Here is a 16,999-nt window from a genome sequence, read left to right on the forward strand (position 1 = left end):
AAATTACCCTAAGCGAGGATGTCGAAATTTTGGCAAACTAACCCTAAACGAGAATTTTATTTTAAAAAAACACCCTAAGCGAGGAATTGGTTTGAAAATTCCCCCAAAGTAGGAGATACATTAAAAAAACACCCTAAGTGAGGAATTGGCTTGAAATTTGCCCCTAAACAAGGAGAGACATCACGTCAGTGTGTTGGTATGAGTGTCATTCAGTGATGATGATCGGCTATTCAAGGCGCTGTTGAAGTCGGCTCCGAATTTTTTAAATCTGGTGTGTAAAATCGCTTGGAAACCACTCTGTTGTGCCGAATAACTTGATAAATATGTCACCACTAATGGCTAATTGAGTAATTAAAAAAAACTACCCTAAGCGAGGATCGTTCTTTAAAAAAACACCCCTTCTTCCAGTAAAATGAGTGCTTTTCAAAACCACCCTAAATCTGTGTTTTCTTTCACGCAGATGCTTACAAGTATAATTCTGAGTGGCCCCCCTGGGTAACCTATTCAACCCTAACAACCCTGTATAAATACAAGGGTAATAAACACTGGTGGTGCACGAGTATAAGCCTTGGTTACAAAGCAATTATACAAGCAAGGAAGTACAGACTACTATTAGTGGTAATTGGCCTATTGGGATTTAATAGCAATGTTTAACCCTGATGATACATGTACATAATGCATACACCTGGCTCATACAGTTGCTATGTAGATGTAGACAAACCTTCAAACAAATGAGGCCAATGGCACTATACAAGCATAAATACTAACCGTATTAACATGGTCATGCAGCCCAAATCTGGGATCATATCCCAGCAAAATTTAAACACCATTTCAGCTATTAATAGAGAAAGTAATATTTTAATTTGCATGTACCACAGAAATGGAGAAGGTCGGTCAGGACTTGCCACCATCTTTATTCAGGTATACTGCTTTTACACCTTGTACGCAGATTTATCATAAGATTTGACATAAGAATTGTTTTTGATTATTTCTGTGTACTGTTGGCAATTTGGATCTTCCTCTCTATTTCTATGGTCCATACTATTATTACAGTACTACTATATTTGGAAATGATTTGTCTATATTTGATAATTAAAACAATTTGCAATTTCTCATTCACTGATGTCAAGGGCGTATCCAGGGGCGTGCAAAGGGTGTGTGCACTCCGTTTTTTTCTAAATTTCAACTCGTGCAAAATCAGCCTATTTTGGGCATATATCAGCCAATCAGCCCCCTGGGTGCACTCTTAGCCCCTGTTTCTGGATACGCCCCTGCAATAGCACCTCAGAAGTGCCTTATCAGATACTCCCTCACAGTAATTCAGCAAGGTAGCTTACAAAAGAAAAACAAGTTTGACTTACTTCAGTGGCGAAGACATGGTAGAACTGTTTTGGGGTCTGATACTTGAATTGGTTGTACAATTCCTGCTCCCACACCATTCGCTCCTTCTGTAAATCCCAAACAAATTCTATGTTAATTTGCATATTCACTGGATTCTTCGCTAATTTGACATACTCCTGTCTTGAATCCATTGTGTTAATAAGTCCATTCAGTTACAATTGAAAAACCTGGCAAATATGCCATATACAGTCGTAATAACAACAATCCAAGTGTTGTTACGACAACAAAAAACTAGATTGTATGAGTAAATGCGTTATGGCTTGCTCAAGGGCAGATACTAGGCGGGTACATCCTTAAGTGTTACTATCACTTTGTGAACTTGATTGACAATACAACAGCTTTCTATGAACCCTATGTAATGAGCAACCATGGTCGGTGGATTAAATAATTGGCTTCATACCGACTTAATTCAATTAATCGATTTCGCCATAATGCTGTAGTTTGACTGACTCTGGATTAGATGGGATTTGAGTTTCAGGATTAGGATAGTACACACTGAACTTTGACACCAAATTTGACAAATTATTTGTGTCACAAAATCTGTATTAGCAGACAATGTGCACATAATAGTGTGTTTTCCAAATTTACCCCAACCCTAAAAAAATCACGATGGATAACTATTTTGAAGCAGTTATATATTGTAACATTTGCCCAAGAGGTCCACAACTTAGATAAACTAAAAAAATAAAACACCCAAAAATAACAAGGGCTGCAGGTAGTGTACTTTAAAACAAAATCTGAGATTTTCAAATAAATCCTGGGATTTAATCAGCGAATCATATTCAGTGAATCATATTCACTGATATATGGCATTAACGATCTAGTCACTGTAATATAGCTATTTTCTTTCATTTTACCTCATTAGTTCAGGGAGCAGATCATTTTGCCTTGTCAGAAATCTTTATTTGTTGCTGTAAGCTTGGCACTTTCCCTAACTCTATTGGGATGGAGGATGGGTAAAGTAAAGGAGTGGTGAACAAAGTTAAACAACACAAACACACTTACACACAAACCCCACCCCAGGAGCCACAAATAAGGTATCCCTGCAGATGACCTAAAAGATTTGATCAAAAGTATACACTGCAGCTTTTATGACAAATATCAGCTGTCGCAGCTGCCAACTAAATTGATAAAAACTGAACTACTTGACTAAGATTAGCGATTGGGAAATGGTTGAGCCTGTAAATAATGCCATGTGGTACAATTGTCAAGCATGGATGGGGGTATATCAGACAAAATTGTATCTTCTTGATTGGAATAGTCAGGAATTAGTACTACTCCAGACGTAAGAAAAATATACAAAAAAATTAAGAATTAAGATAAAGATTACCAGTCTATTCTGTTTTACAAGATGAACACCTACTCAATTCTAATCTTTTACTTTGACTTAACTTAGGTTAGAAATGAGAATATGAAGCACCTTTGAGAGAAAACTCAGAATGCATAAAACTGAAATTGCTAAAATTTTTATTTTTGCCCCCTTTTCTAAAAAATATGATAATTTCACTAAGTCAGGTCGAACTACAGAATTAGGATTAAGATACATTTTATCTGGCAAAACAAAATTATATTTGTTTTCATTTTTTTAATTAGTTCTGTATTTGAAAGTAGTGCCTCATTTTATGACTGTAACCTCATAATAATTTGTGAGTGTGAATACATCCCTGAATACCCTATTTCAAAACATCTCTAGTTTCCTTATTATGCATCTCCTGTGCAATTGCTCTATAAGGACATAGTTCCACACCTTGGGCAGTTTCTGTTTTAACCTCACAGCCTTGTTGACAGTTTTTAAACTATTCCCTTTGAATCATTGGATGCAATATTATTTTGGTTATATTTTGATGTAATCTTTAATGACACTTAAGCTTCTTATCAAATTGTTTTGTTAATTTTCTATGCATTCCATGTGTGATTATAGTTGTATATTGTGTGCTGTAATTCAGCCCCATGGCTGTAAATGCAAAATCTGTAATGACTGAATCATGAAATGAACATTTTGGTGCACTGGATTCATGCAAAGAGTGCATAATTAATCCTATCAAAGAATCGTTGCTGTTGTTGTTATTGTTGTTATCGTTAGTATTATTATCAATATTAAAATAATCTTTATTATTTCATAAGAAATTTGAATACTTTTGTACAAATCATGTTTGTACTTGTATGAAGCTTACAGATTCCCATCACTGGGTAGTAATCAACCAGGCAGGATGTACCTGTCTGCTTCATAAGGTTTGAATAAGACTCACTGATGACGTAAGTAACATTGTTGTGTCTAGATTTGTTTTATGACAAATATGGGTATGGTTTATGATGCTGCCTCCCAAGAGATGATTCCATCACAATCAAATCTTACTTCTTGATTGAAGGGGAAATCTCATATTGAATTCTAAGTATTTTTCATTATGCTTACATGTACATTTCAAAAAGATGATAAAATTGAAAAGGTTACATGCAATTTTAGGTTTTAAGTCAACTACACGTAGCATGATATTATACATTTTTCCATACTTAAAGCAGATTGAATAGCACTTTTAAACAGATGTAAGTTACAGCAGTTCATATTGGGTACATTTAGGTGAGGGTGTACATTAGGGAAGAGGCACTAAGAAGCTTGAATATTGTATGCAAATATACATGTTATAATTTCTTGCCAAGTCTTTCTTAAGTGTTAGTCCTTGCGTATACGAGTGCAATAGTGCATATAGGACCTTGTGCAAAAGTAACGTGGTGGTTGGTTAGCAGTACGCTTAAGGAATTTGGCAAACCATTTTAGTCAGTCTGATGACTCATCAATACAAACTCTGGGTATGTTTATGAAGTTTTCCCAATGCATTTACATCTCAATTTCAATTTGCCAGGATTAGATTCCAATACTAACTTCCATTTTTGTTCATAAATAAGATTTTGGTATCTACACTCAAGATTTTGGAAGTATCAAAGTTCTTTTCTAGTAACATGAGCATCATCTCCATAACACACCAAGTTACAGGTCAGTGTACATGTAGCAAGTAGCAAACTCTCATCACACAAGTGCTTATGATCAAATCTCCAGGGTTTGATTTACTTTCAAAATGTGCATAGCACTTTTTAGCAAAATATTATTTATTTGATGTTCTTATGATATTTTAGCATACCTGTAAAAATATTTGCTATACAAGCCAAATTTTGTGTAGCAGGTTGGCCAAAATTGTTTTATGATATTGAGCTCCTTCGCCTCCTTCATATATGGCGTATTTACTCTGCCCATGTAATTTCAATAATATGAGTTAGTACGTATATTATTATCCTTGGTTCTGATGGGATTGTATCAATCGCTATGGAGATAGCTACATGTAAGGTGCATCTTTGCCAACCTCTAAGTTCACTTCAATAACCTTGACTGGAGTGATCATGCCATGCATGTATCTATACATACCACAATATCATAGACTCTAATGAAGTAAGAGCGCTTTGGGTTGTCTTTGACGAAGCATGCTACACCACAGTGTTCTTTGCTCCATGTCTTCGGTGAACGAGGATGTGCCAAAAACACCTGCACAACAGCAGTGGCTAAAGTCTGAAACATAATTGAGGGTGCAAAGAATATGGCAGAATCATTATTATTAATATTATTTAAAAGTTAGCAAAGTAGGAAAAAAAGAATGGATTACATTTCCCAGGCTCATCACCTGTAAGACCGAGTATATGGCCGAAAAAGCTTAAATTTAATATTAGTCAGACCCTAGACTAGCAGGATTTCGTACTTTGCGCAGGCCCTCAGTAGCTGAGTAAATGGGAGCAATCACTAAAACAGGAAGAATTATTGAACAGGACACATACAAGACAATATATAGCGATTGCTATTTTATTACTGTATCTCCCCCACACACAAACCTCCACCAGACACATAAATGACATTATAGCATCGATCTTTACCATCAACCACACCAAACCGTAGCCTACCCTTGCAATTTTTATCATCTTCGTAATTAATCCCATCCCATACGGTAGGTCGGTATCCTTAACCATATTAACTGAATACCCATAACCTAGCCATGTACATTTTTTGTTCCTCCTTTTTTATTCCTTTCGTTACTTTCTTCTGCATGGCAGCCACAAGCCTCTGACCTTCCATATCGAATAGAGCGCATCGGTAATGTGATTGATTCAAAAAGTGCTCTGATTCTGCCAACTTGTTAACATGTTAAGAGCGAGGCCCAGGGTCACCGGTTGTCAGACTACAGTGTCACTGGCATCAGACTTTAGTGTGAGAGGTCCTGAGTTCGAGCCCTGGTGTGGCTAGAAAATCTTTTTGTGATAATTTCCCTTGCACAAGGAACTAGCTAAAAGCTGTCTGATTGTCTTGGTTTATACTCGTATGTTACTGATGGTTTATAAACTAGGAGACTGTGCCTATTGAGCTGTATTTTATTCCAGGTGTTGCTCTGGCTCCACTTCAGCAATTGGGCCTACATGTAAGGCAATATAGTATGGCAAACGTCATAATGACATCTTGGCAATTATAATAGATTTCCTAATAGAGGTTATCCACTTCACTCATTAGTGCCGTACTATTACGCTGACTTTCGTGATTCGGCGAGGAGGGCGATTTCGACCTCCTGGTTTGTTTACAAACAGAGAGGTAGACAAAAACCGTTCCGCTTGTCCAAACACTCAAGTATCAGAAGGATGGTCCACAATAGCGTGATTCACGTAACCTGAATAGGGATTAAAAAGCTGTCACGTAGAACCATGTGCTTCTATTGTCCAATTTGCCATCAAGATTTCATATGGAAACAGTTCAGACCCAGTACACGATCATGTCAGAAATTAATATTTTGTTCTGGGTCTGATTATTCGGACTATTCACTCATGTGTTCCCGTAGTATTCCTTATTCAAACTAATTCAATGCACAACCTCGGAGTTACCTGCATGACTTTGGCGGGCTATTTTGAAACAGTCATGGTTGTGCATGCAGGTACTTCTTTAGAATGTCTTAAACAAGGTATAGCAGTCGTTGATAGGACATGCAGCTTATAGAACATGGATAACCTCTATACATTGGAGTGTTGGGAAAGGTTAAAGGGCATTGAACCTTGACCATTGTCCTAACTAAAGGAATTAAGTCTTATTGATCTCTTCCTAACTGTGCAGTGTGGAGTCAGTGAGCCCATCAATTGATAATAATACCTGTACACAACTACATGAAGACTGCTTTTTCCTACCAAAACCATACTTGGCATGTATGTTACTTTGGATGAAAGAAGTAAATAGGGGCCGCCTGAATTATTTCCTTAAATCCAAGATGGTGGCCAAAATCCCCAAAATCGTGTTTACAGTCTTACAATGTTCAGACCTGAAACTGACCATTTGTGAAAAAAGAGGAAAATAGTGCAAAATCATGCTAAAAAGCTCAAATTGGGCTGAAAGTAACAAATAATGCGTAAATTTTAGGAATAAAAAAAAAAAGGAAATCAGCTAAAAAAAGGTCAAGTTTCAGGTCTGAATGTTACGGAACTATTTCATTTTACCTTCAACTTATTGACATATACATATGTACAATTGTACATACTCAGCAGTCCTCCTTTTTTGATGCATACCGATAAAAGCATGGGGGCTGGCATATTTTCACTAAAAAGGATGGATTAGTAAAATGCGTGAAGACGAAATATAAAGCGTGACACTAAATTAATTATCTGTGACATACCGTTCTGGTCAAAAAGGTCAAAGCTCACAATTTGACCCCTGCTCTGATCTTCACCAAAATAGTCTCAAATTGTTCATCATAGAAAATCCATGCAGAAAAATAATAGTTTGTATTATGTATGATGTTTCCTTACATGGGTAACCACGGTAACATAGCAAAAAAGCAAAGGCCCAGGTCTATAAATGTGATTCAGTGGGCATTGACCTTTGTCACCACATGGTAACAAAACATCTTTGCTGTGGCAAACTATTCTTTTTTATAATTGTTTATAGAAGACAAAATATTTGAGACTATTTTCATGAATATCAGAGTATTTTTCAGGTTTTGACCACTGTGGAGGTCAAATGGTGACCTTTGACCTTTCTGCTATAATTCCAGAAGGGAATGTAAAAGTATACTTTTTCTGGATCGCCATGACAAGAGGAATAATTTAGAGAATTTTTCAACAGCATTTGAGCAGTTTGAATTTTGACCTCTGTATGAACTTTGACCCACCATATCTCAAAATGCTCAATGCTGACAGAGGTCCAGTAAACTTATACAGTGGAAACTCGTTATCTGAGATCGCTTAATCGAGAAACCGCTTACTACTTAACAGAAACTTCGTGGTCCCGATTTCCCCCTATTATTTACTGTACAAAATAAACTGTTTAATACGAGGTAAATAATACGAAATCCGCATAATACGAGCACTTGCTGTAAGTCAAAGCTTTTGTTTTCTAATGTTTTTATAATGGATAAAACGAGCTAATTTCCCAAGGTAAATTTATGATTTAAATCATGTGAGAAGTTGACAAAATACTCGCTCGAGACATCACTTTAGCGGCAAATGAGGATTCCCTTTCCTATTTTTAGATGTTATAAATCAAGTCATGACGAAATTTGCCATATAAGGCCAATTATTGCTGATGACATATCAAAAACTAGCCAATCGCAAACGCGGAAGTCCGCCCTTGGATCGAAAGTGGGAAACCCTTCAAGGCATGTTTACTAGCTGCTGGAAGTAGGGGAAATCCCGATATCGCCGTAGGTAATTGTTTTATTTTTTTGTTTACGATAATCAGCTTGAGAAAAATCATCTGAATATTATCAGAAAGCTGTGAGAAAAATGCCTCTTACCGAAAACTCAAAAACAATTATTAGCCTATCATACCGATTGAGGGAATTTCGAACTGTGACACTGCTCTGCTCGGAGGCTGCAAATCTAGTATAAAATAATGAAGACGGCTATGCAGACTCGACCAGTGAAGTTTTGCTTGTACAGCCCACTGAGCCGACTTTAATAGGCTTAAACACATGCAGTCTTCCGACACATATTTTGTACCTGACTTTTAAAACGAACTCCGCTTAATACGAGCTAAACATGCCGACCCCGGCGATCTCGTATTAACGAGTTTCCACTGTATTTGAGGTTGGTGGTCTTGAGAAGCAATATCCATCAAAAACAAAACTATGGACACCAAAACAACATCATACCCACTGGCAGCCAGACTAAAAAGGTGCCTCAGTAAAAAGGGTGGGGGTCAGGAATTTTCAGTATAAGGATGCCTCAGTAAAAAAAGGTGGGGGTAAAATAAAAAGGCAGGGGTCAAACACCACTGCCGAGTACGATATATCAGTTAACATATATGCGTACAACAGAAAAAATAGGTAAATTACTAAATGGAATCACCGTTGACCCAATATGATCCAACGCAATATGACTACTGGTACCTTTAACATGTTTGAAAATATGATGAAATGACACTTGAGGTCCAAGTGCCATTATGCCATGGTCATAGTATACTTACAAACTTAATAAAACTTGTGTGCTTGAATGTTCAATGACAATGAACCATGATGATCAAAATAAATCCAGGCAGAGGCCACAACAAAAGTGTACTTGAGTCCAAGATGGTGCCCAAATTCGAGAACGGGTCATTCCCCCGGGTCATTCCATGCTAATTGAAAACAGAATGACTGTTACAGTGATAGTCAAGGACACTCACGTGAATTGAAAGACTTAAGGGGGTACTACACCCCTGCCCAATTTTGTGCCTATTTTTGCATTTTTCTCAAAAATTATAGCGCATTGGTGACAAGCAAGATATGAATATTATAGGGGCAAGGACTACAACTACTGTACTAGAAATTTTATTTCAGCACAGACAACAGTTGTGGAGTAACAGTCAAAAATGAGGGAAAACCAATATTTGATCAATAAATCAATAACTACTTGCCTAGAGTTGCTGAATTTTCAGTGCAGTAGTTGTAGTCCTTGCCCCTATAAATTACATATCTTACTTGTCACCAATGCGCCATAATTTTTGAGAAAAAGGAAAAAATAGGCACAAAATTGGCCAGGGGTGTAGTACCCCCTTAAGGTCATAAAACACCAATTTGGTGTTTTCCACTCCCCATATATAATTTGTGCCATTAGTCTAGTTCACCGCAACACAAACTTTAAAAAACGGGCAACACAGACACATCATTTATCGGTATGACATTTTTGTATTGCCCTAGTTGTTCCTTCCTCACCATAGGGCCATGAATGTGGTCCCATTTAAAAAGTTGGGCACCCTGAACTCATGTTGCGGTGATGGCTCTAGGCTCTATTTATTGGAAGAATTCAAAATACGGCGACGATAACGATCATAAGTCTGGTCATTTTACATCCTCAAATGTGCTCAAAATTTACAAACATGCACCAAATATGTTTTGTTTGGACTTACTTGGACTTATTGCTTTCCTCCCTCGGATCCTGGGAACCTTGGAGCTAGCAGCCGTTTCACCATGGAAGTCCATATGCCTCTGTTTGTGACCATACTCCTTGCATTGTAGATTGATGTAATCCCAAGTTCTTGGCAGCTGCTTTTTATGTTGTCAAGCCAGCGCTTTGGGGGTCTACCTCTAGGCCTGTGTCCAGGTATTCTACCTTCAAGGGCATATTTAGGGTATCTGTCCTTTGGCATCCGTACGATGTGTCCAAAGTAGAACAGTTGTTTGGCTTTGATTTTGTCTAGTATTGTGACCTGGCTGCTTGTTGCCTCTCTTATTGATGTGTTCCGTAGCCTCTCTTCTGGAGACTCCCATTATCCACCTTAAACAAGACATCTCGAACACCAACAATCTCTTCTCGTCTCTTTTCTTGAGCGTCCAAGCTTCTGCCCCATATGTTGCTATTGACAAGATTAGCACCTGGTAGAGTTCCATTTTTGTGTTGATACTAATTTCTTTTGACTTCCATATTGTGGTTAACTTCCGCATGCTTCCAAGTTCCCATTGCCAGTCCAATCCTCCGTTTGATGTCTTCCGTACTGGTTGAATTCTCTGTGGTAACTCCTCCCAGGTAGGTGAAGGTTTGGACTTGCTTCAGTTGGTCACTTTCTATGAAGATGGTTATTGGGTGGCTGACTTTGTTGATGATCTGAACTTCAGTTTTCCCCTTATTTAGAGTGAGGCCAAATGTCTTGCTTTGAGTGTGGACTAGAGTTACAAGTTTTGTAACTATGTTTTGTTTAAGGTGGCTTTATCAGCTATGGTGTCATGTTCAGAACTCCTTGAAAATGATATAGGATGTGTGTATTGATGAGAAAACTTTACTTGCCAAGTTTTAATTTTTTTTCCAAAAAAGCATTTTTGATTTATGCAACTTTTTGTCATCTCAAAATCCCATTGAATTATTACAGGGAAGGGCTTTTGGCACTTTGCCAATTTCTCAAAATAGCCACATTTTTGAAAACAAAGATTTTATTAAAACTGATTTTTCTCTCCTTTATAGCAGTTGCATATAAAAGTTTAAAGTTTCATTTTGCTGCCAATATATCACAGAATAATACAAACCAAGTTTATTTTCTAACTTAGTGTTACTTTTAAAGTATATATTTAAAAGGAATGTTGGTACTTTTTTATGATTTTTTGATTTTTTTCTGGAAACACTAAATTACCTAAATTCTAGGATTTTTTTAGTTCCAGTAACTGTAACCATAGACTCTATGGTTACAGTGCACTATATTGATATCTGTTCCACAAATAAGAAACATCACAATATGTGGGCTCATTTTGGGCTCCAAGGATGTAGCCGAGGAACTCTCTCAAGGACAGTTTTGGCCTGCATGGATGATTTTAATCCCATTGTACCAGAGTTTGGGCGTACATGGATGATTTTAATCCCATTGTACTATACTAACATACCAAAGTTGAGATAATTGATCTACATTGATCTCATCTTTTGGGTGGGTTCAACATTCCCCAAGTTGGCAAAACCTGCAATCTTCATGGAGTAATTTACTTAGTGCAAAAGTGGTCAAAATATTGCTCTGCAAAATTGCTTTATTTTCATGATTTGGATTTATCATATTGAGCTCTATCTGATTCTCCTTGCATGTTTCTGCACTGTGTAGAGAGGGTCTACAATATCTCTGAGGTAAAACTGACAAATGAAAGGTATATTTCTTAATGCTTGAAGTTTGGATTTCTTAAACGTACAGTACAGTGCATCCCTATCATACCGCTGCAAGACTTCAGGTCCGTAGATGTCATTATGTTTATGATAAAGACTGCAGTCTTGCTGGCAAGACTAGGATTTTTTTAGCTAACAGGGAAGGGTGCTATGGTTACCAAACTTTCAGGGATGGTAAATAAGATTAATATCTAAATTCTCTTGTCAGCTTTTTTCCAATTAAGTGTTTCTATTTTAAGCTACAGTGTTTCTAACATTCCTAAAATAAAAATGGAAAAAATAATTTTTTCAAAAAGTAAACACTTTATCCAAAAAAACTGACGAGAGAATTTAGGTATTTTTTTATTAAGCTTATTTACCATCCCTGAAAGTTTGGTAACATAGCTTCTTCCTTAGTGGGCAAAAAAAATCAAAGAAAAAAATTCAAAAAATAAAGGAAAACATAAGAATTGTTACAATTCTTATAAGACTCACTCTTAAAATAGGTGGGCAAAATACTTTTGTTTGTTATGTTAAAGATTTAAATGAATAGACCTGATTGATCTGACACAGGAGCTATTTTTCTGCAAGGGTGTTGTATCCGAGGCAGCTACCTTAATAAATTAAGTTTCATCTAAATGTGAGGAACGGTAGGAAGTGGTAAATGTGAAAGTGGTATTTTTTGTGTACCCTGGAAATAGGTCTAACTAGGTAGACATCTCAGACCTCGAAGCGGAGAACTCAGACCGTGGAAATCATAGTGACAAGGTGTGAGTACCTCGGGCTACTACGCCTACAGTCTGGGTTCCCTGTACTACTTTTAGTCAGAATCGTATGTAACGAACTACGGCTGGCTACGCCTCTAGTTTTGCAAGCAAGTTTATCATAAACATAATGACATCTACGGACCTGACAGGCTATAGTATACGGTTACAGTTACTGGAACTAAACGGCGCCTCAACTTAAGCATGGCAAGCTCGAATGTGAAGCTAATTCGAATGTGAAGCAAATTCGAAGCTACACTTCTCAAATAAGTACGCTTTCGATCCCGTAAAAAGGAATACAGCAATAATTATTTATTATATATACAACTTCAATACACTAGTAAACATGGTAAAAGTAGTTATTGTCTTTTTTATTGATAGTAAGTTTAAGCTTACAACTTGCATGCATGCATGACTTGTGAAATTGAAGCAACGAGTAACTTACAAAACATCGTTTTCCAAGCAGATTGAACAACTGTTCGTTTTCATATGTGCTGAGCAGATCACTAGACCTGTTGGTAGGCGTAGGTTTTCTATTCGGATTGGACATTTTGTTGCAAATTGAAAGCCAACTTGATCACTTTCCGCCTCACTTTCCGTTCGTTGAAATAATGAAAACACCAAGTGCCCTTTTTTTGACACAGACACTTCCGGGTAAGTTAACTATATTCTACCATGTGGTGGGGCTATTTACGGACTAAAAAAAGGCCAGATAGCTTGCTACGCGATTTCGCCTGCCCTTTGTTGAGGAAAATGAAGGCAGCTTACTTCTACTTTCTTGTTTCTTGTCCGGAGGATTTTTGGGGGCGCCCACTACGGCGGGCCCCTTATTTGGGTTGACTTTGTAAAAAGCTTCTAATTTCGGTCTTGCTAGATTTACTTCCCAACTGTTTTGCTTAAAGCCATATTATAACATTTTCATACAAAATAGATTACCATTTCTTTGCCATAAAATGTTAGCTTTTACTGTCAGATATATCCCCTTTTATTTTTGAGCTGAACAACTACGGCAAAGCAAAGAAAATTGGAATTTACTACCAGCGCATATGTCGCCAATACGTACCACTCCTTCGGTCACGTTATGGTACGACCCTTTGTCGTGTAGATCACCGTCCCGCACACCGTGTGGTGTGTGTTATGAACCGTCGTATACCGGTATGCGTTCGACTAATAATTCCATCGTAATAATAAAACGCCGGTTCCGGCGTTTTATTCAAAATCTCGGATTTTGACAAAACTACAGCACCTAGAGTCTTGATTTTTGCAGGGTATATTGGTTTAATTAAGTACAATATAATCGTGTAAAAAATGAATTTTAAAAAATCAGTGAGGGCGTCCTCCTCAGCAAATGTTATAATATGGCTTTAAAGTATGCCCAGCTAAGAAATAAAAACACAACTTGCTTGGTTTTGATTTTGATTTTATTAGGCCTACTATTTACTAATATGCATTGAATGCAATTAAGTAGTTCTATTATACAGCGGGAATTAACGCTTGAAATACGAAATTAATATTAAAAAAATGCCTTTATGTCTTTTAAAAACGCTTTGAAGAGATGGCGCTACCCGGTAGTAATACAATCCCTGATACAATCGCAGAGTAGGCCTATGATCCAGGTGAAGAGCGACATGTTATTTAAAACAATTACGGTACCTTTACAAAAATCATTAAAATCCTGTGCGTATAGGCTTTTATCTTTGTTTGAAATACAAAATTATTGGGTTAATAAAAACACCCAATACATCGTGACTTTTGTGTCGCTCAAGCATGTTAAACAAGTTCAAATGCTCTTAAAACCTGATATCCGCGGCGACTTTCCTTTAAATCAATAACCAGGCATGCAATATATTGTCAGGTATTACAACCGACAGTTATAATTATCGTAATATGTCCACTTGGAAAACAATCCTTAATTAACAAACCAATATTTTAAATAAAATAATTCTGCTCCAACAACCCCCACATGATTTCCTAACAATAGTAACTGAAATGGTAAGATCTTTATTCCTTTTTATTTGAAACCAACCCTCTTTCGTCCCATGCAGTACGATTTTACACCTCTCTCACTGCAATAAATATGCTTTACTTTTCCTAATCTTTCTTTGCTTACTATGCTAATGTTACATTATTGTTGTAAAGAAAAAATTGTATCCAAACGGTTACATTTCAGCCCCGCGCGGGGGGTGGCACTTCAATATGAAATGGATATAGGTGTAGGGCTGGCCAGTAAGGGGCATCCGGTGATAGCAAAAAAAAAATATATAAGGTCATTGCAAGCCTGAGAGCATGATTTTTGGCATTCTGTGAGAGCAAAAATCAGTGTACAAAATGTGGGGTCATTGGGTGAGAGAGGGACCGTTTAGATTTAAATTAGGGGGGCATTGGGTGAGAATATGACCTTTTTTTAATGGGGTCTTTGGGTGAGAGCCAAAAGAAGCCTCGAAAATCAGTGATAGATGGAAATATTAGGGTCTAGATCTTTGGGTGACAGATCTAAAGGAAAAAAATATGGGGTCTTTGGGAGTTTGCATATGCAAAACTTGCGCGCATCTGCTCAACACAGGCCTAATTGGTTCATTAAGCACGGGATTCCGTCGGCGCATTTTTCGTTTTTGACAAAACTTTTGCTGTTGATGGCTTTTAAAATAAACTTTCTTATCATCGTCGGACGGTTTCATAAAATATAAAACTTCTTCTTTCAAATAAGCCTAAATTCGATTATATCCAATGACGGGAACCGGTGGGCAATTTTGATTTTGTTTGGTCATTTTTTTCAAGCTTCAATGAGGACAGACTCATCATACCGTCCCCGGCAGGCTGCGACAAATCGCCTGTCCGATAGCCCGGGGCAATCACATTTTTTGTCGGGCAATTAAAACTCTGAAGAGCTGTGCCCGATCGGGCAAGTCTAAATTTAAATCAATTAAAGCTTGATGATTTAAAATGGAGTATTTCTGTCCAACTTGGCGTGTTCACAGAAGTAAAAAAACGTTAAAACAACGTAGAAAACTTCTTGAAATGGAACTCAAATTTCGCTAGGCACTCGTATCCCACACCAGACTTGCAGACATAGCCTATGTATATATCTAATGAACATCATGCCGTTACGTGACGTATTGGAAGTTTGGCCAATTATAGAACCTGTTTCGTGCAAATATCATGACGTCAGCTGGCCATGTATTTGCATATGATTGAGATAGAGATGTACTTGTGGTTGGCGAAATACGTAAATCGCCGTGACTTTACTGACAAAATTTCACGTAAAATACACATTATTTTCCACATCACATGTAAGAAACAAACAGTGAAATAATTGAATGAAATGTTCATTTTTTATGCATTTCATGAATACTCATTTATTTATCAACTTAACTGAGAAAAGTATTGGATTTCCGTAAGAATGAAACTGCCAAATTCGGCACACTTACGGTACTATGCACTGCATTGCATGATGAGTACGGTATGTGACTTTGTCGACAAATTGTTGCCGGGAATATGGGTTAATTTCGGGCAATTTCGGGCAACCAATTTTTGAATATTGCCTGCCCGATCGGGCAAGCTAAAAAATAAAATTTGTCGCGGCCCTGGACAGTGCCTGTTTTTGACGATTTTCTACGGGTTGCCAGCGCTAAATTCATCAGCAAAATTAAACTATCTGTCAAATGTGAGGTCGTCGGACGGAATCAAAATCTACATAATATTCTCTTTCCAGTGATATAACACACTTCGTGATTGGTTCATGGGAAGAGGTGGGCAAAACTTGTCCAATCACGAGGACCGTGTCTCCAGGGTTGCCAACCCGCGATTTGGTAGCCCAATTGGGCGACTTTTGAAGATTTTCCCCGCGACTTTTGACAATTTCCTGTCCCATAGAAACCAATGGTTAAGAAAAAATTTGGACGACTTTTCAACATTGTCTCCCGCGACTTCCGATAGTTTCCTGTCCCATAGAAACCAATGGTAAAGAGAAAAATTGGGCGACTTTTCGATTATTTGACCCGCGATTCGGGCCACAACACTTTACGATACGGGGATGTGTTTGTCGACGCTATACTTCCTGCTATAGGCCTAACTCACTCTGTTACGCTAATGTTTAGGACCCATTTGGTAAAGTGGAATGGTCCACTTATCTGAGCAGTGCTCATGAGCCGTGCAATTAGGTAAAAAAAAAAAAAAGGTCACACACACACTGAGTGTTGCAAACAAATAGCTAATGCACAAATCAGGGCAAAAGTTTTCCATATGGTGACAGAGCACGTGCTGGTAATGGGGTCTTTGGGTGACAGCGATGGTGAAAAGGGGGGCCTTAATAGCCCTACATATGCGTCACCTCCTAAGTGGGAGTACCCCGCCCCCGCGGATTTCAGCACATCACATCAAAGCTCCCATTGATGGGCGCCCCATTCCTTTTTTAAAGGAATTTTTATTATGAATTGATGAAGACGGAGGTATACAAATTTGATAGGCCTAGGGGAGAGCAGGGAGTGTTCGCCCTATTTTTTTCTGACCAGCCTAGCGATGTCAATTTTAAGGTTAGGGATGACCTGATTAGCCCATGTGAAAGCCCTATGTCTTAGCTATATACGGCCACAATCCCAGAACTATAGGCCTTACAATAGCAACAGGATAGAGCAAACAAAAATGTTTTGCAAAGTGGCGAACTTGCCCCATATTGGGGCAGGTTCGCCCATATGGTGGGGGTAAGTTCACCCTAATCACAAAAA

General features: G+C 37.7%; 1 protein-coding gene across 4 annotated transcripts in view; it reads right to left on the reverse strand.

The window, feature by feature from the left end:
• LOC140149174 (actin nucleation-promoting factor WAS-like) overlaps positions 1-12,915 on the reverse strand; it is a 50,949-nt gene extending 38,034 nt beyond the window's left edge. For 2 of the 4 annotated variants that reach the window (XM_072171371.1, XM_072171372.1), the window contains exons 1-3: positions 12,721-12,914; positions 4,820-4,960; positions 1,362-1,448 (exon numbers count right to left, since the gene is read on the reverse strand). In XM_072171371.1, the coding sequence (XP_072027472.1) occupies positions 1,362-1,448; positions 4,820-4,960; positions 12,721-12,825 (333 nt within the window). In that variant the 5' untranslated portion in view covers positions 12,826-12,914. Of the gene's footprint in view, positions 1-1,361; positions 1,449-4,819; positions 4,961-12,720 lie in introns of all 4 variants that reach the window. The other 2 variants (XM_072171370.1, XM_072171373.1) reach the window with 2 other exon arrangements.
• Between the last annotated feature and the right edge of the window lie 4,084 nt (positions 12,916-16,999).

The sequence above is a fragment of the Amphiura filiformis genome, chromosome 3 (genome assembly GCF_039555335.1).
Source record: "Amphiura filiformis chromosome 3, Afil_fr2py, whole genome shotgun sequence".
Classification (NCBI taxonomy): Eukaryota; Metazoa; Echinodermata; class Ophiuroidea; order Amphilepidida; family Amphiuridae; genus Amphiura; species Amphiura filiformis.